General features: G+C 39.6%; 1 protein-coding gene across 1 annotated transcript; it reads left to right on the top strand.

Annotated features, from left to right (window-relative positions):
* The first annotated feature begins 1270 nt into the window (after positions 1-1270).
* On the top strand, positions 1271-26884 carry wars2 (tryptophanyl tRNA synthetase 2, mitochondrial). The gene is made up of 6 exons (XM_018667023.2): positions 1271-1394; positions 13351-13611; positions 17148-17228; positions 19717-19799; positions 22767-22885; positions 25670-26884. The coding sequence occupies exons 1-6, from the start codon at positions 1272-1274 to the stop codon at positions 26116-26118; spliced, it is 1116 nt and encodes a 371-aa protein (XP_018522539.1). The 5' UTR covers position 1271; the 3' UTR covers positions 26119-26884.

The following is a 26884-nucleotide window of genomic DNA, read 5'->3' on the forward strand; positions in this document are numbered from 1 at the left end:
TTCTATTCAACAAAAATATATTGATGGTAATTCACAAACCTGACATATTCATGTAAGTGTCAGTGATAATAGCTGCTAACTTTTGGACATCAAAACTTTAGCTCCCTCCAACCACTGAATATTACAAGGCTAGCTTTAGCTACCAACCTTGGAACAGCTACTCTACACAGTATCCGTAAAATTAGATGTTATCTTTGGTCTTCATAAATTTGATGGTAAGATAAAATGAAAACATTTCAGTAGCATGATTTGCTCACTTATGGAATACAAGGCTACCATGAAGCTAAGTAATGCAGTGCCTCTAATATTAATCAGACATTAGCTGCTAAAGAAATATTGGACATTATACAGCTAGAATTACCTGCAAAATGTTTAAAGTTTGGACATTATATGGGTAGCATTAGCTGATAACCTTTAGACATTAGAAGGCTAGCATTACCTGCTAAACTTTTTGACATTACACTTAAAAAGATAGCTTTAGCTCCTCCTAACCTCTGAATATTTCATGGCTAGCTTTAGCTACTAACCTTTGCACATTACAAGGCTAGCATCAAGATATATTGCACAGTGCCAGTAACATTAGCTTTTGGTCTTCATAAATGTAAAAGTAAGATAAAATGAAATCTTACCATCAGCTGCTAAGTTTGGCCATAAAACAGTGAAACACCTGCATGTCTAACTAAATGATGGATGGACATCTCTTAGTATTAAGTACACTTTTCTGCCCAGATAATTTCTTCAGACGCTGTTGCTCTAATAACTGTTCTAATTTCTTTTCCATGCTTTCAAATTTATAATATATCTTCCTGCAGCTTTATCCTGAGGCAACTTTTTGAAAACTGTGCTGCTATCATTGTCAAAATCCTTGTGTATGCCCAGTGAGACGGAGGCTGCACATAGTGCCTGATGACGTGACACCAGGTAAGCTATTTTTATGCTAATATTTCATAATATATAAAAAATAAAAATAATAATTTTGATACAGTATCAATATAACTTTGCTGTTTGTTTAGTATTGATTAACTTAATATATACAATATTAATGTATCATTAAATTTCAGATAAGAGATATTAGTTTGGAAATAATTTAATAATAATTTGGTAATACGCAATTAATTTGGAAAGCCTGATAACTAATTCCAACGTGTTATTTGCTAGACTGATATAAATATTTTTGTCCAGTCCATAAAGGTCCTGTCACCCTCCTTATGTTCTTTTACCAAATAGCTGAAACGCGCTTACCCCCTTTGTCCTTTCAAAGCCACCGTATTATGACGACACAACGAAAGATGGCGCTCCCCGTGCGGACTAACTTGAGACATGTCTTCAGGTTCATTGAGAAATTTAATTCGCCTAAAAGGTTCCTCTGCCTTGGAGCCTGTCCGGAAAACAAGGTACGTGCTGCGGTGAAAACCTTTTCTAAACTGAGAGAGTTACGTTGGTGTTTGCAGCTCGAGTAAAGCACTGAAAGCTGGCTGCTTGTGGACACACAGACTAAAACGTTCCTGGATTTGTTGTCTTTTATTTGCTCACCCTGTTTACAGAGTTTAATCAGTTTTTCAGCTCATAAGTTACAAAGTCGTATTTATCTCTTATAGAGTTTTATTGAAACCCTTGCTGAAGGTGTTTGCGAATGAAAACCGACTGCAGGTTATCTACTTCATTAGCAAGTTGTCTTAAGTAGTAGGTAGTTTAGCTGCTGTTTAGTTGAGCAGGAGTGAAGATGCAGGCAGGTCATCTGTTCATTATCGCATTATTCAGATTGATGCCAAATTCTAGCCACCCCTGATAGATTACAGACACGTTTTACTGATTCTGAAGAAATAAATAAAACCTGCTGCAAACAGACATTAAAATGAGCATGAGCCTGCCTTCAAATATTAATGCACTGATACTTGTTATTTCGTGAACATAAAAAGTAGAAAATAAATAAACAGTAATGGTGGCATGTGCAAATTGTGAGGGAACTGTTGTGTCTTGTAGAGATCAGAGCATCACTGAAAATCTGTAGCTAGATCTAAAACATACTGTGAGAGCAAGAGAGCCTAAACACATCAGGAGCAGAAAAATCTGCCAGTTGAGTGATTGCCACATGCTGTTGTAGTGCGATGCCCAAACCTTTCCATGTGGAGCAATTCCTGTTTTATTTTTGTCTATTAAGTTTTCATCTTTTCTCTTAAGTTCATGAAACAAAATGCACCAGTGCATGAGCATTTGAAGAAAGGCTCATTTAAAAATCAACCCAACAAGTCAAGTTTGTACAAGGATGGTCAAACTTCTGCAATCAACTGTATATAATATAGTGAATGGCTCCACGGTGATGCTAAATAACTTGGAAAATTGCAAATGGTCACAGACATCAGCTGACTTTTGAAATTAGTGGACGTGACTCTTGAAGTCTAGTTACTGTTGGTGTGCACACAGTAAAACTTTCTAGAGGTCTGATATGGCAGGATGATGTCTTCTGTTATGCTATTTTATGTTCTTTTACATTATTACTTGTTTCATTCATAAAATGTTTTTAAAAATAGTGAAAAAACAATGCCATTTAACATTTCTCCAAGCCTGCTGTGATGTCTTTAATGTACTTGTTTTGCCCAAATCAACTGTTTAGAACCAGAAAGTATTCAACTCACTGTCCTATATAAGCAAATCCTCACATTTGAGAAGTTGAAGCCAGAGAATATTTGGCATTTATCCTTGAAAAAATGACTGAGACAATTAATTTAATAGTAAATCAATTAATTAGACAACTAATCATTGCAGCTCTACACCTCTTTTTTAGTGTCAGTCATATCCTCTGTCCCAGGTTGTGTTATTGTGAGCTGGACCGATAAACCAATACATATGCCAGCCACGTTACTGCAGCTAAAAAAACCTCAAACCTCAACAGACCTCACTGACATCACATATCATGGTTACAGTTACTATAATCATTTCTTACTTTGAGGATTTACATACAGTGAGATGCAGACCAGCTTCAATTCAAATCCAGAAAAATTAAAACATGTAATATGTCAACTAGTATACTATATATTTTTAAATAAAACTCTCACTGATATCAGTGCTGGCCTCAAAAATCTAGTATTAGGTTGTAGTTCATTCTCATTTCTTTATCCTGGCTGTTAGATGGATTTATTGTTTCTATTGTTTCTGTTCTCTGTTAAAACACAATTAAACTACAGCGCACTGTTGTCCACAGCATTAATATTGAAAACTATCAAATTTCAAAATCTGGCATCTATATTTTCATCAATGGATAATCAGGAAACTTTTGGGCAGAGTTCTTGTACAGCTGCTTGTGTTAAGACCAACTAAAACACAAATATGTTTTTTAGATTTTATTTACATTTCTCAAACTAACATACGGTAAGTATTTTTTGTTATTGCTACTGATGCGCGAATCACCATCAGTATTGAAAAATTTCAAACAATTTGCATTTATGCTTGTGGTTTTTGGAAACTTTGGAGTTTTTAGTTCTCTGGTGATATAAGGACAAATCTGCTGTGTCATTAGTCGTGCATCGAGTGACTGAATGAAGTTAATCACTGATTCACTAAGTACTGATTATATGTTCAAATTTTCTGGTGAGTTTTGTATCTAGAAAACAAGAATTCAGTCATCCAGACTTTCTCCTGGGAATGGAGCCAAAGGCCAGCACTTTTCCAGCATGCAGTGGAATAAGTAGTATTTTTAGGATTAGTTCATTGCTTCCAAGTGTAACAGTCTCTTCAAACTGTTAGTTTTACTTTGATGCCTTTTTAAAAAAAAGTGAACATATGTAGAGAATATTTGTGGAATTGCAGCAGCAGGAAGTTTAGGTATTTACAGCAGCTGCATTTAGTTTGACAGCCAGAGTGTTTTCAGGGACTTACAACCTCAACAGTAACTGACAGCTTTGTTGTCAGCTGCTCAGAGTCAAAGAAGGAAGTTTTTTTTCACTAGAAAGCAGATGAAAGCAAACATGGTTACACCCAGTCCCTGGGGGAGAGGCATTCTGGGAAATGGAGGAATTCATAGGCTGAAATTGAAGTAAATAAGGCAAGTTAAAGTTAATTTGTGTTTCAAGTTCAACATGTCATCACATTAATTAAATGTCAATAATTATCTCTGACTTTATCTGGCATAGATTTTACAAAGCCATTAAATTAAAGAATTTTTAATGGTTGCTGATGAGTTTGAATCATACATTTGGGATTATTATGTTTTATTATTTATTTCTTTGTTATCTCTCAATGACATATTCCATCCTCAGTTCATCCTCGACTGTAGCAACTTTCATCTGTGACCATAACATTTTTCCCTCGTCTAAACTGAGTTTATTTTGTGCTAAACTGAGTTTAGTCTGGCATGTGACATCATATCCTCAGTAGCACTCCTTAAATGTAGCTTTTTACTTTGGTGGATTTGAAGAACGCGCCTACTGTAACTCAGCTGAGGGTTTTCTATTATTGCATGGCTGCTTTGGAGAAGCAAATGGGGTGTTAAGGCAAACAACGAGTCCCATGGCTCACATAAGAATAACCAGTGCGTTTCAGTACAACAACGATGCTAATTATTGAGCTGTTCTTGCATTACGGTATAGTCGAAAACCTCACCCATCTGCCCAAAGCCCTGTTGTCGGTTGATGTACGAGCTGTAATACAGTATGAGCGTTCACCGCTATCCCGTCTGTATTTTGTTAAGGCATGGTCTCTTGAGAGGCCGGAGAGGTGTGCAACCACAGGGAAGGAAGGGGGTGGAAGTAGGGGGACTTAAAAAGCATCACAGCAGTGCTTCATTACCAGCAATAACATTAGAAATGAAGTGTTGGTTTTCATTTGTTTTAATTTTCTCCAAATGTGGACGGGTGAGTGCAAACACCAGCACACTCACAATGCCCCGAGGTGTGATGTGCGTCAAACAAGATGCATTTTTGGAGGTTTTTTCAGCACTGGAAAATGTGTTCAAAAAGTTACTGAACCTCAATGGACTGACACAAAGATGAAGTGTGACCTTTTTCAGATGATTTGAGTTTTGAGAGAGATGGTTGTGAGAGTGTGATGGTTTGGTTTTTAAAATCTTGTCACTTGTAGTTAAAATTCACTGTTAAGATCTGCTCATAACAACAAACATCAGTGAGAAAACTTGGCATAATTTGACAACAACACTGGAAAGGAAGAGAGAGAGAAACATGAGCAGAGGTTAGACTTGAAAACTGGTCAGCTGTTTTTTGCTGTTCTGACTGGATGATTAGATTAAGAGTCAGCTACTTTTTCACAGAGCAGTGCAGGTGAATGGTTTGTATTGGAGCTGCCAAGTTATTGTTATTAGCTAAACTATGAAGTTTTTGAAAAATATTTTTCCATTACATATACTGGGACATATATTTTTTAGTTTAATTATCATGAGGTTGTCTGTCTCCTAACCAGACAGGGAGGCTAATAAAATTGTGTGGGAAATGTAGGATCCATTATTTCTTTGAACTGTCTCTTCCTTACCTTTATGCCAAAAGCCTGAGCTAAAAGAAATGTCTTTAAATACCTAGCTATACCTAAGCCTGCCTGCAGCTTAAAATCTAAAGAGTCATTTACATGTTTTTGATGATGCCTAAAATAACGATAATAACATCATAACATCAATTTACCTACGTATATTCAGAAGCCTTGCAAATGAAGCCTGTTCTTCTGGTATAGTGAGACACGTACTTCTAGCTCTGTTTGTCTAATGAAATTTGATCTTTATTAATTATTATTGATAACTAATAATTTCTTTCACTGTATAAATTATCTTTCCTTGAATAGTGAAATGTTGTCGTGTTGGTTAGAACTGAAATGTGTCTCTGCAGCCCTGCTATCTTTCACAAACCTTCAGCCTTATGTCAGCTGTAAATACGGGGCTCCCAGTTCAGGCGTCCCTCGCCTGTGGTCCTGTTATTGGCTGATATCAGTCATGTCAGCCCCGGGCTCCAGGAAAGAGGAAGTGACTTCTAATTTGCCTCTCTGTTCTCCTCGGCTCCAAATTCTCTTACTCGGGTGTCAGCTAAAACCATTAGAGCAGCTCCTGCACCACATGGGAGAGGCAGGCGAGAGCGAGGAAACATGGCCTCCCCTTCGAGGATGTTCATTAACTGCCCTATTTATTTTCAACTGTCAGAAAAGCCCGCTAATTCTCAGCAGTCCCCTCTGTGTAATTAGGTCTGTCGTAGTCGTTCTTCAGCCAGAGCCCTCACTCAGACTCTGTGCACATTACCCGTGTCTTAAAACTATCCCATATGTCAACATATTCCTATTTAAAAAATTCATATCTAGCTATGTTGAATTACAGAATCTGTCCATAGACATGAACCCACAGTGGCGCCTGGGGACTCTCACTAGTTTTCCCATGTTTTAGTTTGTGCCTGATCCAGCACCTTTAGCCGAGCATCTGACATTTTTAATTAAAACGTACCAAGTATCTGATCTCATGCCTTTGAGCTGCACTCAAGTCAACATACGCTGCTTTTGCAGGAGGAAATGACTGGACTCTTCAGAGAGGCTGCTGGTGGAGGTTTGCCCTGAGTATTACCATAATTACATATTGATAAATTTATGAAGTGTGTGCCGGTTATTTTTTGCTGTGTTGTGAGTTTTATGTGTTTTTCGGGTATTATTAGCTTTCCTGTCAGTCATTTGTTTCCTGCAAGTGAAATAAAAGTAAACACATCCATTGTCAACACAGAAGGAGAAGGAAGTGGTTCAATGAAACTATTTAAAACAGTTTGGAAGGACTCGCTGCATGGAAACAAGTAGCTCTGGCATGAATGTGTTTATGTAAGAGTGAAAAAAGTTACATATAAATTAAGCTGGCCTTGACTTTTCCAGCTGCACACAGCTACTCTACGTGTGATCGTGGACATAATGTAGGCAAACTGCTTTGCGTTTAATAGACCTTAACTTATAGCACAGTTTTAGTCAGTGATACTGATTTTAAGCAGATTGCTGTAAATAATGCATCTGTTATCAGGCCTGATTTGTAACATGTTGATTTTAGATGACAGCCAGTAGCAATTATGGGATAGATGTTGGAAATTATTTTCAACTACAGAAAATATTTGAATGTTATGCTGTGTTCAGACAGACATTAGCACTGCATCAAAAAATGCAGTGAGACCACTTTGTTGGCTAAGCAGGACGGCTTTGGACAGAAAAAAGGTTCAGGGTCGTCAGCAGAAATGATGATCTAGCTCAAGTTTTCCTGCAGCTCAACACAGCATTATCTGGAGACACACTGGATCGGCCCATCAGATACATACAAGTTTGCATTTCCTGTAGTTTACCTATTATTGCGTACACTGTAATTCTAGTGTCTACATTGTGATTGTCAAGTTGTAAAATCCTGTCACACAGTATTATAAAATATGTGCAGTATTTTGGTATCTGATAACCACTACTACAGATTTTTGATATAGTAGCCTGTGCTCTATATCTATCTGCTATCTGTTTACAGCAGCTGAAAGTTCATTCCTAACTGGGTAAACAATAGCTGACAAAAACAACCTCACCACAAAATCCATTCAGTAGCTGTTCTGGATCTTTTGACCATAACATATGATCTTCCTCAGCAGATAGAGAGTTTACTCTTTGGTCATGGACCTGTGGATATTAAAATTTCTATTTCCAACTTCTCAACTTGACCAACTGGTTCTAGTACTAACTAGTCTTTATTAAGATGTTTTATTATGGGCCTTGGTGGTACACAGTGTAAAGTTTGTACTTCTTTGGATTTACCTTTGCACATTCTTATACTCTTTGTGTATAATTACATCAGCAGGTAATATGATACTGTCACTGATACAATATCAGCTGTCAGTGTTTGTCACTTCCCATAAACTAGAGAAGTCATTAAACGTTTATTTTCTAATGAGCCAGATTACAGTTTCCTGTCCCAAGTAGGCACTGCTCCTCTTGGTTACACCCCCCACCCCCAGGCTGTATTGAAGTCTGGATCCTTCAGAAGCTGCAGCCTGTTAGGGCTTGAGGCTGGGGCTGCCTCCCCTGCCTGGTTATTTTTGGAGCACTGTCGGGCCCTGTCTGCGGGGAGTGCTGTTTTTGAAGGGCCTCCAGTCCCATTAATCAGCCGAGGGACCCCACGGCGTGAGCGGGCCCCGAGCCCTGGCCCGCCACACTGCAGCGTTCTGTTCCTGTACCCCCGCTCTCTGCACAGTGTGAAGCTCAGAGGAACCTCATCAATCTCACCTGTCCCACACGTCAACCGCAGATTTAATCAAACGCTCCTTTTGGGCCTTCCCCTCCACTCCCCCTCAGACACTCTCTCTGGGAGGAAAAAAAGAAAAAAGAACTGCCCAAGTCTTGACTGGACTGTAATCGCACTTTTATTCTTTTCTTTCTTTCTTTCTTTCTTTCTTTCTTTCTTTCTTTCTTTCTTTCTTTCTTTCTTTTTTTAAATTTCATTGCCTGCTCCATCACATTCTTTTTCTATTTTTCTTTCTCCTGCTTTATCCACAGCTGCATCTATTAATTTTCTTATCTATGTGTTCATATGCTTTCATGTGTGTGTGTGTGTTTTCTCTGTGGTCAGATGCACTTTGTTTCAAGCTGTGGTGTGTTCCCACATTGGCTTAACACACACACACACACACATATCTGCGCTTTTCAGAAAAAGGGGTGGGAGGTTAAACAGTAAACCCTATTTCCTATTTGATACCTCACTGAAGTGCAGCTCTGTTGGCCGCCTGCGTTAACAGGTCCCAAAGTGAGAGGAAGACAGAGATGAAGAAAGATACAGAGGAGCAGGGGGAAGGTGTGCCACAGTGCATGTCAGCATGATGCCGGTGTTAATGGGGTGCATGGGGCGCTCAGGACAGAAGAAGAACACTGGATCCTGTGTGTCGGACAGCCTCCATCTGTAGGCCCGTCTTGATGTTCTGCAGCCACGGTCAGATCTGGAGCTTGTCCCCAGCCACAAAGAGCTGACGGTAATTCACAGCGGGGCGAGTGGCGGTGATGCTCCCAGAGGTGGTTTTGAGACTTGTTGAAATTGGCGCGGTATAATGGCAGTGACTGTCGGCCCCGCTCATCAGCCCCTCGGTGAGAGAGATGTCAGTGGGCCACTCCAGGACTCCGGCGCTCTGATATGATGTATGAGCCCTGAAAAGCAGCCCAGAACAGATCTGAGAAGAGAAATCCACTGTTTTGCGAGTTCTAGCTCAACCAAAACCATGTCTGTGATTAATAACATGGAGCAGAGTGAGGCTGTAGGCCTGGACATACTGGAAGTTGCAGCTGCTCATTAATAATAATGGTAAATCTCAGAACTTTTTTTTTTAACATTGCCCCCTCACACAAGCAGGCTTTAGCAGCACCTTGAATTTCACTATCTCTTATAATGACACCAGCTGGAAGATTAGGATTCAGTAAGCAAAAAACTGTATGATATGATCAGTATGATAAAAAAACTACAAATACAGTCAGACAGGTCATGAGATTCAGTTTAGGGCTCAAATGTATAAAAGCTTTGTTTGACTGAAAGAAGAACATGCAGTCAGAATGTGCACACCTTGTGGATACTTCAGTCCAGCCAGGTGTACACAGGTTATGTGGGTAAAAACCCAGTGTGTCATGATTTGCAGTAATTTAAATTATACCACTTGAAGGCATATTTTACACATCTCTCCAGCCATCTGCAGGTCCATATTTTATTTATTTAACCCTCCAGTGTGAGCATATATTTTGGCCTGTACAGAAAAGTTGTCTAAAATGTGTAGTGTGAGTTAATGCAGCCTACAAGAGTGGTAAAATCTCTGTCCAGGTTTACTGTGGGAGTTAAGAAGCATATAAATGCATGGCTGGCATATCTGGCATAAAGAATTTTGCATGCATATTTCTGTCTTTGTGTGGATTCAAGCCTAAACTGTCTACACAGAGTTTTATCCCTCTGGTCACAGTAGCCTACTATTTGTCATCGTTACACATTCTTCAGTAAGGATGTAATTTCATTGTATCTTGCTCTCACTTAAATGATAATTCAACATTTGTCCTTTATTTCCCACAATGCAGTGGTTGCAGGGCTCTGGAAAGACGTTAGAGAGAAAAGGGAAATGTTTCCTGGAACTAGATTTTTGCTGGAATTGTGGGAAACCCAGTGTTGATTCATTTTTGTCCTCAAATGAAGTGAATCAGCTCCAGTTGACTATTGTTTTCCATTTAATAATGCGGCTTGTATGGTGGATCTGATCCTGTTACTGTGTTTTTTTTGATGGGCTGTCTGATGGTTTTCTTTCCACCAGTGTTGATCCTTGATGTGAGCTGTCAAATTCATATGGACAGACACCTTCACAGCTTCACTGATGTTGATGTAGGCAAAGACTACAACACTTCTTGTGGACGTATGTCTGTGTTTGCACATGACCTCTATCCCCATGGATATTACCACACACATACACACACTGACAAATGAACACATATTCCCGGAAAGGTACTGCAAGTTTGAAAACATGGCCTTTTAGTGTATGTAACCTTCTAGCTGTTGGCGTTAATGTCACACACACATGGTGTGTAATGCATTCAGCATATGGCAGACGTGGATGAAGAAAGCTTTCGTCACTTTAGCAACGATATAGTACGAAAATGCTGTGCCTGTCAGTTTAAAATATGAGGAGAGAACAACCGGCGTTTCCCACGTCTGTTGTGTGTCATCAACAGGCGTGCAAACGACTGTGAGACAGATAGGGAAGTGAGGAGACAATAGGGGAAGGCAGATGAGGCTAGTCACCAGGGCTTTATTCTTTCATTAAACTGGACAGGGAGAGGTAGTATTTTGTTCACATTGTTTATATTGAGGTTGGTGTTTCTGTTTCCTCCTGTTTTTGTCTCAAAAATTTTATTCAGATCAGAATTTTTTTTTTAGCCATCACATTATGGATGGCAATATTGTTCTGTACGTTTGTTGGCCAGAGGTCCACCATTTTGGAGGGATTGCCATGAAATATTGGGCAAAAATCCATGGTCAAAAATTTTAGTTATCTTTTTTATTTATCTATTAGATATTCCATCTATTAGATGGGTAGAAATTTTTGCACAGATATTCATGGTTCCCATTTGATGGATTGGCATGAAATTTGGTACAGACATTCACCTCACCTTCAGCATGAACTTAAGCCTCACCTGTTCTTTCATTTTAGTGCAGTCAGCAAATGATTTTATATAGGTAATCCAAAATTTCTCCCCTTATTTAGGTGGTTACTGAAATAAGATATGAAGTCAAGCACTCTACAAGTATTTGAATGTTGAAAAGAATTTGCTTGCACAGGTTTAATATAGTCCATGGCAAAAGTAAGCCAGATGATAATATTTTATTACTGTTGACTTTGCAGTGCAGTATACATTACAAACATTAATTGCTTTACAACATTTACTGTCTCCTCTGTCATCATGCAGTAGTTGATTTACTTCTCTCTGTAACCTACTTTTTCCTCCAACTGCACATGTTTAAAGACACTCTTGTCTAACTAAAAGTAACATGGAGGTGTCTGGTGAAGCTGCGTGATGCGTGACAGCCCAAGATTGCCCGGTGGCTAGTTCGTCATGCCATTGACTCTCATTTAACACTCGATTGGCTCAAATGACACCATTACCATGTCTGCATGGCTAATGGCTTCCCCTGGGGGGCGTAGCAGAGGGGGAACATGCGTTTGCCGTGTCAGCTCGAGGTGAGAACACACATGAGCCAGACTCTGGGCCCCGTACGCACCCAAATCAATCCTGACACCTCTTAAGAGGCTCTCAGCATCAATGGCACTCCAGCGCAATTACCCCGTCGGTAATGACATAAGCACCCAGTTCCTTCCTGCCTCTCTCTTGCCGGGCAGCGACCAGCTCCCTAAGGCCAGTAGACGGAGACTCTGTGGACCGCGCTGGCCTCAGAGCAGTTGTTACCTGATCCCGCAGGGCTGAGAGATGGAGAAGCTCTGGGCCGTGCTGGTGAGAGAGCAGCTGTTATCTGATCTGAGATGCTGTGCTGAGCCTGTCCCTCAGTCAGATTGAATGTGATGTAGCTCTACAAGCTGTCAAGATAACCGATTTCCCAGCAGTGAGCGAAGAGGATATCCTCTGAAAGCTTCAGGTTTTAATGATTAGTTATGATAACCTTGAAAAGTGCAGTTGGGAAACATATGATCACCAGTCAGATTTGAGGTGATAACACAGAGATCCCATGGGCTTTTGTGGGGGGAAAGTTTAAAAATGGGTTTCTCTGTTGAAATGTCCAGGTGTTGCTGTTTACAACCCATCAACACATCTCACGCCAGGCTAAAACAAACTTAACCACATTGTAATTGTGGGTTATTTTCTTTGAAAATGATTGTAGGACTGTTACAGTATTAACTTTGACGTTAAGCTCTGGACAGTTTGTTGAATCAGAGAATTTGACACAGGTTTAGTTTTGAGTGGACGTAAGTTTGAAAGTACAGTTTATGACATACAGGAAGGGAATAAACAGGAACATGTCTTTGTGTTTTTCTGCTCCGTTAAAGCCCTAATCTACTGTGTAACTGCTTTGGTGAGGGTTTTAGATTTTGGATGCCACTGCGGTTTCATGTCTCATGACAGGTGCCGCTCTGCTTGCCTTCTAATTGTATCATGTGGTGCTTGATGCCACAAGCAGTGGTTAAGGCTCCCTTCCAGCAGTGCCAAATGAAAGCCAAGGTTCAGTGGAGCAGGCTGATGCCAGAAGAAATGAGGCGGTCTGGCCTGGCCAGGCTTTGCAGAAAGAGAAACACAATGTTTGCCCAACGATACAAACACGACGAGTGATCTCTCTCTTTCTGTGAAGAACATTCTGCTGTCTCAGCTCCAGCTCTGTTAAATAAGGTTCTTGTTTTAATGCTAATGATACTGTCGGCTGCATGTCGTATGGTATATTTGATCTATTCGTGTGGACCCACCTCCCCCAAACTTCTCAGTCTCCTTCCCTGTTGTGGTAATGGAGACCTTGAAGTTGGTTGGATGGATGGAAAGTGTTATTGTTGGCCTGTGAGGTGATGCATTCTTTGTGCTGGATGTGTTTGGGAGAGAACAGAGGTGCTAGCCATGGAGTTAGCATCTCAGTAATATAAGCATGACCACTGCTGGCCTCCAACCTGCCAATAGTTTAACACTGACACTTCAGTCTCTGCGGGCTTCGTCCTAGTTGTGACTTTCTCACCTTTTCACCTTCACCCTCTCTCTCCACGGACTAGTCTCTCAGTTTAGAGACACTGATGCTATGACTTAAATAGAAGGCACAGAAGGCATGATTTATGTGTATATGGTTTTTATTTAAGAAACACTAGCAAATAAATCTACCCTAAGCATCTTCTACTTCTTCTCCAGGAGCATGCAGGAGGACGGCGCATATTTTCTGGGATCCAGCCAACTGGGGTTCCCCACCTGGGCAACTACCTGGGTGCCCTGGAGAACTGGGTGGCCCTGCAAAACCAGTATCCATCAGTGCTCTACAGCATTGTGGACCTGCACTCCATCACCCAGCCTCAGGACCCGACCCAGCTCAGGAGCAACATACTGGACATGGCAGCCAGCCTGCTGGCCTGCGGCATCGACCCAGAGAGGGCAATACTCTTCCAGCAGTCTAAGGTGGGCAGGGAACGGAGGGAGGTATCAATTACTTACAAAAAACAAACAAACAGCAAAAAAAAATCCCTAAGATAAAACATGAAGCATCATGAAGTAATTTGCACAAAACAGGAACTGTACATTTAATTTACATCTACATTGATGTTAGCGGACTGTGAATATTCATTTACCACAGATACTGTGAAAGATTTAAGGGCATTTGTTCCTGAACATCAAGTAGAAATCAGGGGTATAAAGATTATGAGTGTAATGCTGTTTAGACGCAATGTTATCGGTTTAACTGATTAATGTCTCTTTAAAATGTCGGAGAGAAATAGTTTTTTGGCTCCTTAATTCATTTTTCCCAGAAGGACGTTGTGATTTTTCTTTCTTTTCATCATTAGTGCGTTATGAATGAAAGTTCAAGGAAATAAATGGAAAGATAGATGATAGATGAATAACTCTCGTAATTGGGAGCAGAAAAGCAACATTTCTATGCCTGAAATATGCTTGTACACACATATTTAGCTCATATCATGTCAGCACATATATTTCACACCTTATTAAACAAAAAGTCAGATCTTTACATAATCAGTGCTGCAGTCGACTGGTGTGAAAGTATGGCAGTGTATGCTTATGAATACAATCAGTTGTCAGTTTATTAGGAACACCGAGCTAAAAGAAATGCAGTCTAATACAACAGTCCTGCAATAAATTCTACCTTTACTTTAAGAGATGTGTCTGTTATTTAGCCCACCTTCATTGATTTGAATGGGATGCACAGAATAGTAGGAACACCTGTCATCAAAACTCAAAGCAGTTCAACAAAACTATCATACAGTTGATTCAACACCTCTTTAATGCAGTTTCAACACAAACTGAATACTGAAACCTTCATGAAGGGAGGCTCTGTTGCAAGAATGTTGTGTTAGACTACATCAGTCTCAGTTAGGTATACCTAATAAACTGAGAGCTGAGTGTACATGTCTCTTTTTTCAGACATCTTCTAGACATTCAGCCGTCTTTGACTGTTTATTTTACTTCTGCCGACTTTGCGATGTTTACCCGCTGACATGCCAGCCAGCTGCTTATTTGATCACTCCAGATTCTTATCACTATGAAAGCAACATGCTACCACACGGTCTTGCTTCAGCCACATAAAGGAACTGTGAAGGATAATGACAGATTCAGTGTTTGCAGCACTCAGCTGATCCCAGATTTCAGGTTTAAATTCACAGTGATGACGGAAAGAGAAAGCTGTTTGGTTCCCCCTTGGTACTGTATGTGTTTTGTTTTCTTACAAGTTTAGAGGTTGGAGAGTGCGTGTATATGTGTTATAAAGAGTGTGAGATAGTTCAGTCCATCTGTGTTTCTCTACCACCCCCTCCACTACAAATACACACACACACACACACACACATCCAGTCCTATTTTTATTCCCGTTTAGCTTCATGCCACATAACTTGGCAGCGAGGCGACCCTCCTGTTGAACACGCCTGCTCCACATGTAAAAATACAACGGCTGCCCAAAGAAAATACTCAACTTTAGTGAAAAAAGGAACGGAACTAGTGACGAGCTGAACTCGACGGTATCAAAAATGAAGCGAATAAATCCGCAGATCCACAAAATCCTCTGGGTTTTACAAAAGTATCAAGGAGAAATGTAGATTTACTGTGCAGGACCAACTGTTAGCTGTTCTCTAAAATCCCTTCTTTATAATCTGAAGATGTTGTTGCCATGGCTGTATGATAAGTCGCTATTAGTGTAATGCCCATATGATCCGTAACATTAGCATATCTCTTGTTGCGGTGCATTCTTGCCATGCAGCATGAATAGAAGCCTTGTTCTTCCCAAGCCTTTAAATATCAGAGTTTTATTGCACTTCAAACCATATCCATCCCTTCCTGCGCTGTCATCGACATCTGTCCCATCTCTTGTCTGTCTGCAGTGTGTAATGAATACCGACCCCCTACATGTTAGCCTGAGATCCTAGTTTATGTCCCTGCTGTCTGGTGTTGACGTCACACTCCCCAGAATGCTTTTCAAGCAACAACAGAAAGAGAGGATGGCAATATAGCCATGTGTCCATAAACTTTAATCTGCTGAAGCAGAAGGATATTTCCTGGATAACCCCCCCACACACACATGCACACACACACACACACACACACACACACACACACACACACACACTCACTCACTCACTCTCTCTCTCACATCCAGCACAGCCTCCATGAAAGCGGATATGTTGGAGTTAATTTACCGCTGCCAGATGCACAAGCTATGCTACATTAACAGTTACCTCTTCATTGCTCCATAACTACATGTTGTTATTATTAGTAATTAATTTGACCACATGCAAAACTTTTTTTTTTAACTCATTCAAAAAATAAATCACCATTACACACAGGAAACACAGAAACTAAAATCCAACTTAGAGGGCAGATGCACAAACGTGTGCTACAACAACAACAATAAAAGCAGATGGTGTGTTAAAAGTTACGGGAAGTTTGAATTGTGTCCTGCTGAGAGATTTGAAATGCAGCTGTTTACTGTCGCACACAGACTCTTGAAAACCCTGGGTGAATAAATGTTCAATAACAGTATGTGTTCATGTCTGAACTATAGGATTTTCCCCCAAAAAAACTGGCTTCAGGTATTTGGTTGAACACAAGGTGTGAGCTAGTGCACCTGCCTGTGTAAGGACAGATAGTAAAGGTGGAGAATGGCAGTACTATTCTCTGCCACTTGGAGGCACTAGGGAGTCACCCTTTTCTTTCTCCTTCACAGCTGTCCCATATCAACGCTCTGCATCCATTCATCTGTGTTTGTTTAATGTCTCTGCTCAATTTATTTCTTCTGTTTATCTCTTGAGTGCTGGTCTGTTGTTACCGGTGTTTTTCTTTTCTCTACTTGTATAACTGGACTAAATAAAGTACACAGAGGCAGTTTGTATGTGTATGCACAAGAGATACGCATATTATTTGTCCTCAGTGAAAGTGTATATAATTACCCGATTTTGATTTTCAAACACTGACATAGTTTCCCTAATCCAGCCTCACCCAGCCTTACTGACCAACACTAACATTAGTGCACTGCCCAGTAGAAATGAAAAATAAAACGTAAAGAGAAAGAAAAACCACAAAGAAAAAATACACAGCAAATTACAAACTATGTGAGGAACAAACAGCATTTGGTCCTAAGTATTAGTTGACGAGCCGACAGATTTGCAGATGCTTGTGAGTTTTACATTGAGCTCTGGTAGTTGTATTCCAAATATGGCAGGTTGTAGATTAGGAAACATTGAGGAGTTACATTGAGAGTGAAACATAAAAGATTCAGAATTAACTAAAACATAACTAGACCAGAACATATGACCCAGTGAAACCAAGTTATTGCTTCTAAAACAAAGGATTAGATACAGGATGTACAGTATTTTGTTGTTGGAGAGTAAATGTATAAATGTACTGTGAGATCTTGAATTGTGTAATTCAGTGCACGATATATCAGTTTCGGTGTGTGTGTCCCCACCCCCCACCTCTCTCAACCCCTGCAGGTGTCTGAGCACGCTGAGCTCTCCTGGATCCTCGGCTGTCTGACCAGCATGCCCCGCCTCCGACACCTGCCACAGTGGAAGGTTAGACTTAACTATTTCCTGCCGAAGACACTCACGTACACATAACACAAGAAAATGATCAGTAAGACTATTAGAGCAGAGGCAGAAACAGCAAAGTTCTCTTTTAAATAACTCCAGTCTTGGTAAATAGTGAAGTTAAAAGCGCTATGAGACCATGATGGTTTGAGTATTGTGTAATATTTATAATTTATTGTTTTTTTTTTTAAAGATTATTTCATTGCTTTTATTTGATAGTTGACAGTGAAGAGGCAGGCAGGAAACATGGGGGAGAGAGCAGGGAATGACACGCAGTAAATGGTCTGGTCATCGGTCCAACGGTCCGGTCACGGTCTGATATTTATGATTTATAACCGTGTGACACTTCAGAGTTTATTTTATGGTAGTTGTAATCACCTGTGTAATCCTGCTGTGGTGCCGCATTACAAATTCACACTTGACTTGATTTGTGAATGTATTTAAATGTGATTATAAAAATTACACACAGCTGTTATAGGTATCAAATTATCTTGTCTCCTTTTAACAAACCTCTATTAACCATATAAATGTGGGCTAGTAACAGTGTATTAATACTACAAACAACCTTTAGAAGTTAATAATATTGATTAAAAAAAATCTTGGTGTCCTTTTTTATTTTTTAGGATGCATGTTAAACATAAACAACGGTTATGTAATTAATTTATCATTTATTCGTCCAATACTTACAGTAATATATTTATTTTACCTGCAATAATCACCAAATAATAAAAATATCTATATTAAACTTAAAGAGGTAATGAATAAATAATTGGTTTCAAGAAATAAAGTAGGACAGTCGCCCTGTTTATCATTTATCAGCACTAGATAGAACATTTATTAAGTGGTTTATGACACACTATAATACAGTGGTAAGCAGATATTTAGGTGTTTATTGATGTATTTATTTACAAGTGAATTCCTCCCTTGGACAAAACCAGTTAATATTACAATACACAGCTGTAATTATAATTATATAATTATAATAATAATTATAACATATGTCTTTATAGGAGCAGTTATAATTGCTGACAAATACTGTACATTAATAAATACCTTAAAATGCTATTGTAATTGCATACAACTACATTATGGTGTGTTAAACTCCAGTTGTTAAATGTTTATAAACTGCTTATAAATGCTAAAATAGAACGATTTAAAGTGCTGCCAGAAGGAGAAAATCACTTCAGTTAATGTTTAAATAAATATATCTATTTCATAGTCTGTAGTAAAATATTAAAAGACAACACAACATTTAGTTTTTAACTATAAACAATGAAAGGACCATTTTATTAAAGTGTTTTTTGATTTCTGTGTCTGTTGGTTGGAGGATTGGAGACACGAGACACTGATCATTTAAACAGGTGAAAAAGACTGAAAATCTTCATTCTCGAGCCTCAAATAACAAATGTTGATGGACTGTGATTGTGTTTCTGTTCTGATAGCAACTGTATGTAGCTTACTGCTCTTTACTGGAGTTACAGTTTCTGCTGGTTACTTATAGATGTCAGGGAGAGTCATAGGTTACTTACTCAAGGCTTAAAAACATACGGATTGAATGTTACTTTGTGACAAGATGGATTCCCCTGTCCAAAGCTGCATCGTGGAGAACCATTGCCAAATAATATTTTGAAATGACTGATGTGAAATCAAATTGAGCCCAGCCCTCGCATCCTGTTACTTGTTGCGGGCAGATCTTTTTTTCGACTTAACAGTATCGTCAGCTGATGATGAGAAGTATTTATTTCATAGCTGAACGGAGGCTAGCCTTAAAATCCAGCTTAGATTTCTGCGACTGAAATAGTTTTCTAAAGCCAAATCTTTCATCGAACAAAGTTCAATCTGTGGATGGTTCCTTTTATAGTAAATTAAATATCTTGGGATTATTATCGAGGCTTTATGTTTATCAAAGGTTGGACCTCATCATACTCCCTCACTGGTTCAGAATCATGCTGATTTAATTATCGCCACGTCTGCACTTAACTTCAGTATAGTAGTTGCAAATTAAGATCATTCCTTTTTCCACTCCCTCTGAATCTCCGGCAGTTATCCAGCATCCCTATTGTCTGCTTTATCGTTTTACCTCTCTATTCCACCTGCCAGATTTTTCAAAAGTCTCATAATTACAGTTATTTTCTCCAGCCACATGCAGTTTTAATACATGATGAGAGGGAGCGAGGAGAGCCAGCAGTTCCCTGTTCCTGCACTCTGCTGCTACATAGAAAACACCTTTTTGTTTACCCAACAGACGAGTTGATCTCAAACCTGGTGGAAAATGTCACGTGAACTCATCCGTGCCCCGTTTGTCTGAGAATCGATGAGTCGTAAAAGTGAAAATGGCTCTTTCTGGGGTCAGGGGAGTCAGCCTTTCTCAACCGTTGTTATTGCTTGTTTTTAGTTTTTCTTTTTTCCTTCTCGTTTTCTTCCTTCCTTTTTCTTCTGTCTCAACTTGATTCCCTCCATTTTTTTTCTCTAGATGAAGAGCAAACAAAAGAATGAAGGCAGTGTTGGTCTCTACACGTATCCTGTCCTCCAGGCTGCCGATATTCTTCTTTACAAGTAAGATTTCTTACTCTCTTAAGTAGGATGTTGTGTGTGTGTTAACTGTCTGATGCCACTGAGCCTCTGAAAATATACCTCTAAGATAACTAGTTTGTTTGTGTTGTTGTTTGGTACTTTTACTTATGTAAAGGATCTGAATACTTCTTCACCACTGAAAGTCACACAATAACACAAACTAACAAATCGAGGAAGTGATTGTCCCACAGCTCTTGTGTTCTGCTCTGTAAATGTACAGGTGATACATAGTGATGTTTCTGCTTGAACAAAAAGGATCTTTCTCTTTAATAAAAGCTCTATCTCTGTAGAAATCATATCCATAATGTTGTCAGACACAATCTCAACCTGTAAGTGGCAAAAACAAGCACTTTAGTGAACATTCTTTGAGGTGGACAAATGCCCATTTGATTACATTGTATCTGGGTACACTGCTCTTGCTCAATTTGCTCAATTGCCCAAAGTTGTTTGTCCCCAACAATCCATTTACACCCAAAAACATTGGAAACATGTGAACCCATGTTCAGAGATACCAGAGGTATCCTTTAATGCTAGATTGAGCTTCAGTATTTCCAGTGTTAACCGTGTTTCTTGAGCTACATCCCCTGAGCTGGTAAGTCTTTTCTCTGTACAAAGAACACTTCTTGGCTGCTGCTGTTGCTTTGTATAATTTTATCTTTACATTTCACACCAGTAAATCTGAACAGTTGAAGGGATGGGGTCCACTGTTTTTCAACCCAAAGTTTATTCAGATTTTGTCTCTATCCTTTTTATATGTCCCTCCTCCAGAGATGGGTCACCCTGTGCTTTCTGTGAGGTTTGATTTGCCTTACTTTGCTTCTGGTGCAGATGAAGCTAAGAAAAAAAAAATAAAGTCTGTACATCCTGGTTGAAAGCATGGTTTGCAGCCATTCTCACTGTTAACACATAAAGACATGTGCAACCATCCTGTGATTCATCTTTGAATGTGAAGACCAGAGCGACTGCCTGTGTTTAATCTCAAAGAGCAGCTGCACCGAAGTCGTCACTCTCTCAAAGCTAAATCAGATGCTGAGGTAGTGATCTATGTGATTGTAAACATTGGCCTAGTGAGATCTGGGTCTTATGTTTTATTTTATTACTTATGGTATTGATAATGTGTGGTAAATGTGTAGTATTGGCAGGGTTTTCCACAGCATGTTATTGTTTAGGTATCACCTGAGAGACTCCCCACCTTCACTAACATCATAAAAGTTAAATCAGTTCCTATACATGAAATTAAACATTTGTCCGAAGTGGAAAAGAGCAGAGCCACTATTTCACAGCACAAATACCACATATAATGTGACTGTTTTTCAGGGCGTCATTTACTAACTAAACGATCATGAGAAGAGAAGTGTCTTTTCGCCTCTGTTAAAATATTTCGCAGGGGAAAGCCTCAAGATCTCAAATCCAAAAGTAACTGCATGGAGAGATACCACGAAAGGTGAGAAAATACATTTGTTCATTTAGTCAATGGACCAACAATTTCCCACTTATGACATTTTAAAGGGTCAGTTCATCTACTGTTTATTACAAAAAAACTAAATGAACAAATGTATTTTCTCACCTTTCTTGGTATCTCTCCATGCAGCTACTCTTATTCTGAGATCTTTGTCTCTGAGATTTCTGCCTCTATCCCCGTACAAGAAATCTTGTTTCTGGTACTCACAACGTTGAAAAAAACATTTTTAAAACCTCCACAGCAGCATCTTCCACAACCAGTGGTCCAATTACTGTTATTAATCCAGAACACATGCCCACTGTTTCAGTAGGGACTATTTCTTCAGGCGAAACGGGGTTCTAGTGAGTTTTCTGTGGTTTATCCAGAGTAATGGAGATGTTGTTTCTGGAAGGAGATGTTGCTGTTGAAGTTTATCATTTTAAGTGAGCAACTAAATAAAATTCAGTTCACCTCCATTTTCTGGGTGTGGACGCAGGAATCTGCCTTCGTGCCACATTTGAGATATTGTATTTATGAGTTTCAGACTTGTAAGCGTCAAATTTCAAACTTGTAATGATGACTAGATAACTCAGATTTTTCTGAAAGCTCTGATATACTTGACCTACTAATACAGAAGTGCCTGAAACAAACAACATGTAGCATTATGTTTGATTAAACCCACACTTAATGGATAAGGTATTTTAATCCTCACACAACTGACTCTGTAGTGTTTTTGTATGAATCAGCCCTTTAACTAATGCACTAAACTAAGTTGTTTTACTTGGATCCTTACATGTTTCATACATATCATTATACATAATATTAGTATTAGATTGTAATGGTGTGAAATTATGTAGTGCAACATCTGCAGGGTTGAGAGAGGGTTGCCGTGGGGACACATCCAATATCAATTTTTGGAACAAAATGACTCGTTATAATTTGCTTAAAAACACACACACAGGCATCTCTGCAATTCATACCTCTCCTATCTGACACTGAATTATGCATTTCAAGATCCAACAGTACATATAAATATTTATTCTCCAAATGAATTGAATCCTTTGTCCTAGATTTCTGCAAGTTGAAATGTGCTGGTGGTGCGTCAGTAGATGTACTGATCACATCAAGTTGGTGATTGGAATTACTCTAGCTCAGTGTTTCCTCTGTGAAAATGAATCCTTCAACTACATATTTCTGAACAATTTTGAAGTTATCTCTTCAGCTGTTTCTGTTTGAACCATCAAACAGCTAAAACTTAATTTCCTGTGATAAAAGGGTGACGTAGCCGATAAAACCTTCGTCTCTAATGCTCTCCGGATTTTATTAAAGAGGAAATGAATGGATTGCTTCCTCCTGAGTGACCGTTGCAAAGTTGAACCGTTGCTGAAGAGGGCTCCAGCAGTGACACCAAGTGCGTCCAATTTGCGCTCACATCTTGCTGTGTATTTTAACTCCTGTGCACAGCTGTGTAGGAAGCTCACGTCTGTGTTCTTGGGTCCGTCTCTCAGGTCCACTCACGTCCCCGTCGGAGAGGATCAGGTCCAGCATTTGGAGCTGGCTCAGGATCTCGCTCGCATCTTCAACCACCACTATGGAGACCTGTTCCCTGGACCCTGCGCCCTGCTGAGTAAGAACACACACATACACACACACACACACCAAGTTTAATCAGATATGGTTTTTTGAAGCGGCAGCTACCAAGAATGAAATGGATCTTGTGTAACCAGTGATTGATCCCAGCATTTGGTAGCTTTTTATTTTTATTCTTTTTTTGCACAAAATATATTCGGTGGTTTAATCAGTTTCCTGTTCTGAGAGTGTAAAAACCTCATGGCATGTTAAACTCCTTTGAAACACACACTAGAGACATTTATTTAGCATTAGCAGCTGTTTGAATGAGATATTAACCCTTAATTCCTCTTACGCAGCATACAGAATTCATGCTTTGTAATTATAAATGAAAATAACTTCATATTTCTTCAGGACATGACTGTGAGTTGTTAATGAGGAGAGTACAGTGGTGATTAAATCTCCACTTATTCAGAGTGGGGCATGGAAGTTTTATCTTTATCTGACTCCATAAAACTTTATTTCCATAAAACAAGTGAAAAAGAAAATTTCCAGTGCTGTTGGAATATTTTAACCAGCTCATCTCAGTAATTTCTAGAAATGAAAAATGTTTGTGGCTGGTATCAAGAAAGATCTGAGCTCTTTGCTTTGGTAGAGTTCAGACAAAATAAACTTGATCATTGAAGTTGCAGTGGAAACAAGTTTACACATAGTTTTTTCACTTGTTTTAAGAATTTTTTTAAGACTTTGGCTACAGACCGCACGTTTTTGCGGTGCAGATTATATCGTATTTTGTAGCCATGTTACATTCTGTTATAGTTTCTGAGTCTTTGGGAGCATAAATGAATAAATGTATATTTCTGCCTTCCACTCTTTGGATTTTTGTCTGAATGGTTAAACAAAACAGTGCCTTTAGACAGAAGTCTTTGTGTTTCAGTTCAGAGGGGCTGACACTCTTATTTTACTAGAATAGTTTTTATCATTAAACACTGTTTTAGTTCCAAGAAATATCTGGGTGTTAATATAACACTGTCAGTGGTTGTCCAGCAGATAACTGGGATAAGAAAAATACAACAAATGGCAAAGCTACAAATGTCAACTGCCCCATTTTTTTCAGTGGTGTTTTATCTTTGCAATCATATTTAATTTTATTTTTACTTTTTTTTTTCTTTTATTCTAAACCTTTACTACATAGTAACATAGTAAAGAGACGACAGGAAACAACAGAGAGAGATGGCGAATGACACGCGATAAAGGTCACCAGCTGGATTTCAACCGTGGACGTGGCAGTTCATGGTTGGCATCTTAATCCCTGAGCCGCACAATTTGCAAACTTATTTTGCAGAGTTCATTTTACAGGATTTATTTTTAGGGACATATGTTTGCTGTCGCCAATTCTTGGATAGACATGAATAAGAAAGCCTTCGTGTTTTCTGCTTCACTGCTGGGAATAGTCTGTAGAAGGGAATTAAACTGAAGGAACATGTATCCCTGGCCAAAGTCAAAACTATTGCAAATCCTGGTAAACAAGATTTGTAATTGTGCCTTTTCACGAGTATTTTTTAGCTGTAGAAGTGTTGTTGTCATTTTTTGTGTTGTTCTCTGTCTTTGTATGCTCCATCTTCAAATGAGTACTTACCTGTGTAAATAAAAGTAGAATTCTAAAGAATATACTGAAAGTAAAGCAACTTCAGGAAAATATTAGGCAGCAACATTCAATAAAATGTACTCTCAGTTGTTACACACGCACACGGCCAACATGTTGAGAGAACCCCCTACCGGTGCTGCTGCCTCCACCCTCCGGTTTCATCTCCTTGATTATCAGTATCATAAGAGCACAAGATGGAACAAGATGGAGTCAGTCATGTGTGCAGTGCAGCTTTGATTAAAGAAATATTTTCTTCCTTGTATCAGAATAACAGAGTGATAATAGATTTAGGGGGATGTCCTTGAGATGACTTCAGGGGGTAGTTTGTGTGTATGAGTGCGTGTGTGTGTGAGTGTGTGCAAGCTGCCAGTACCCCAGTAGTATTTGGCTCAGACTGGAGGATCCCATCTTTAGGTCTTGTCTTTGGCAAAGCAGAGCTGCCAGTCACCACCTTCCCTTTGAAACCAAAGACTATTTTAAGATTATTTTTTTTTTTTTTTTTAATTTGCCTGAAACAAGAATGTCTTGGGGGGTGATAAACAGCATGTGACACGTGGGACAGATGTTGGCCTGCTAGTATGGGATAGAAAAAGAAAAAAGAGCTGGAGCTCGCAAGATGGCGGAAGAGTGGGGTTGATAAATAAGGAAGGAAAGGAAATCCTGGCTCCCACAGTCTGCTCATCACTTAACACCAAGATACGTCTGCTTCACACCGGGTCGTCTTCTCACACACGCACACACACACACGAAGCAACAGTAATAACACTAATCCTTCATTCCTCTAAACCTCTTATTTTAGCATCTAACGTCCTCTACCATTAACAGGATTCAGAGCTACATGTGCTGTGGTGTAACGTGTTATAACTTCTACATTTTCTGATTGATTTGCTCTCTGAAATATCTCTGCGTTCTCTTTATGTCCAGTTGTCAAAATCCAGAAGAAAGACACTCGGAGTTGATCAAAATGTTGCCATGCTCTTTTAGGTTGCCCTCAGCTGTTTTCGTAAACTCACAACATTAACCTGTAGGACTTGCAGTGAATGCTTTGTGTGCTTTTTATGTTTTGCCCTGGTTTTTGCCTGCCAGGCTAAATGAAGGTTGCCCTGCCCTCTGGATCAACATTTTATTTTCCAATCTAATTAAGTCTTGTTTTGAACTGAATAACTTGTTTGTCATTCTGATTTCCCTGCACAGGCTCAACACGGAAGGTCAAATCCCTCCGTGACCCCTCCGCTAAAATGTCCAAGTCCGACCCCCAAACCATGGCGACGATTACCATCACAGACTCTCCTGATGACATCGCCCTCAAGGTCCGCCGTGCTGTCACCGACTTCACCTCCGAGGTCACCTTTGACCCAGAGACACGTCCTGGAGTGTCCAACCTGGTGACGATTCACGCCGCTATGGCGATGATCAGCGTGGAGGAAGCTGTGTCCCAGGCCAGAGGGTTGGACACGGGAGCCTACAAGAAGCTTGTGACTGAGGCCGTGATCCAGAGGTTAACACCTATTAGAGAGGAGATCGAGAGGCTGAGGTCGGACCGGGCTCACCTGGAGAGAGTGCTGGCTCAGGGGAACAGCAGGGCTCGGGAACTGGCTTCACCGGTGCTCAGAGAGGTCCGACAGCGAGTGGGATTCTGCTGAGAGGCGGCTGGACTGGAAAATAAAGCCACATTTATACTGCAGGTCTTGCTCAGTACTTAACTGCTGCTGATATCAAATTTTATTCCAGTGACTGTTTACATGTCTAAAACAGTCAAGAATGTAATATATTTAAAACAAAATGTGCTGAAAGCAGCGTGGAAAAGACTCAACAGCAGACTCAGAGGTGAACAACCTTTTGTTATTTCACCTTCTATATTTTTCTCATTGAAATGAATGAGGAGGCCTCGTCTTTTTATGCAGCGGTAATGTTGGTCTGAGCGCAGCAGAACAAGAAGAGAAGATGTTTTTTTGTACTTGTACCACACACACATTCTGAGGACACTGCCACTTATTTATCTGCCTTTGAGTTTCAGCTGAATTTAGTTCACAGGTGTTGAGATCTGAAGTCACGTCCATGTCTCTGTTCACAGTGGCAGCTCAGGCCAGTTTTTCTTTATATCCAGGTTGGAATGAGATTAGATTTGTTAAATCTCATCTGACAAAGACAAAACACAGTTAATCAGAAGTGCTTTACAAAGCAGGAAGAAATAATTCCAATAAATACAGATGTATATAGATATATTGAATACAATATATTGAATACAACACAGACGAGGGCATGAAAAAGCAAAGGTCAGACACAGTTGAAAGCTACTGTAAGTATCAGCCTGCAGGACACGTTCTGATGTTGTGTACCTGCAGACAGTATGTGAGTAATGAAACACAGAGAGACAACTTAAGAGGTTCTCTGATGCAAAAACTGACA

The sequence above is a fragment of the Lates calcarifer genome, linkage group LG1 (assembly GCF_001640805.2).
Source record: "Lates calcarifer isolate ASB-BC8 linkage group LG1, TLL_Latcal_v3, whole genome shotgun sequence".
NCBI lineage: Eukaryota > Metazoa > Chordata > Actinopteri > Centropomidae > Lates > Lates calcarifer.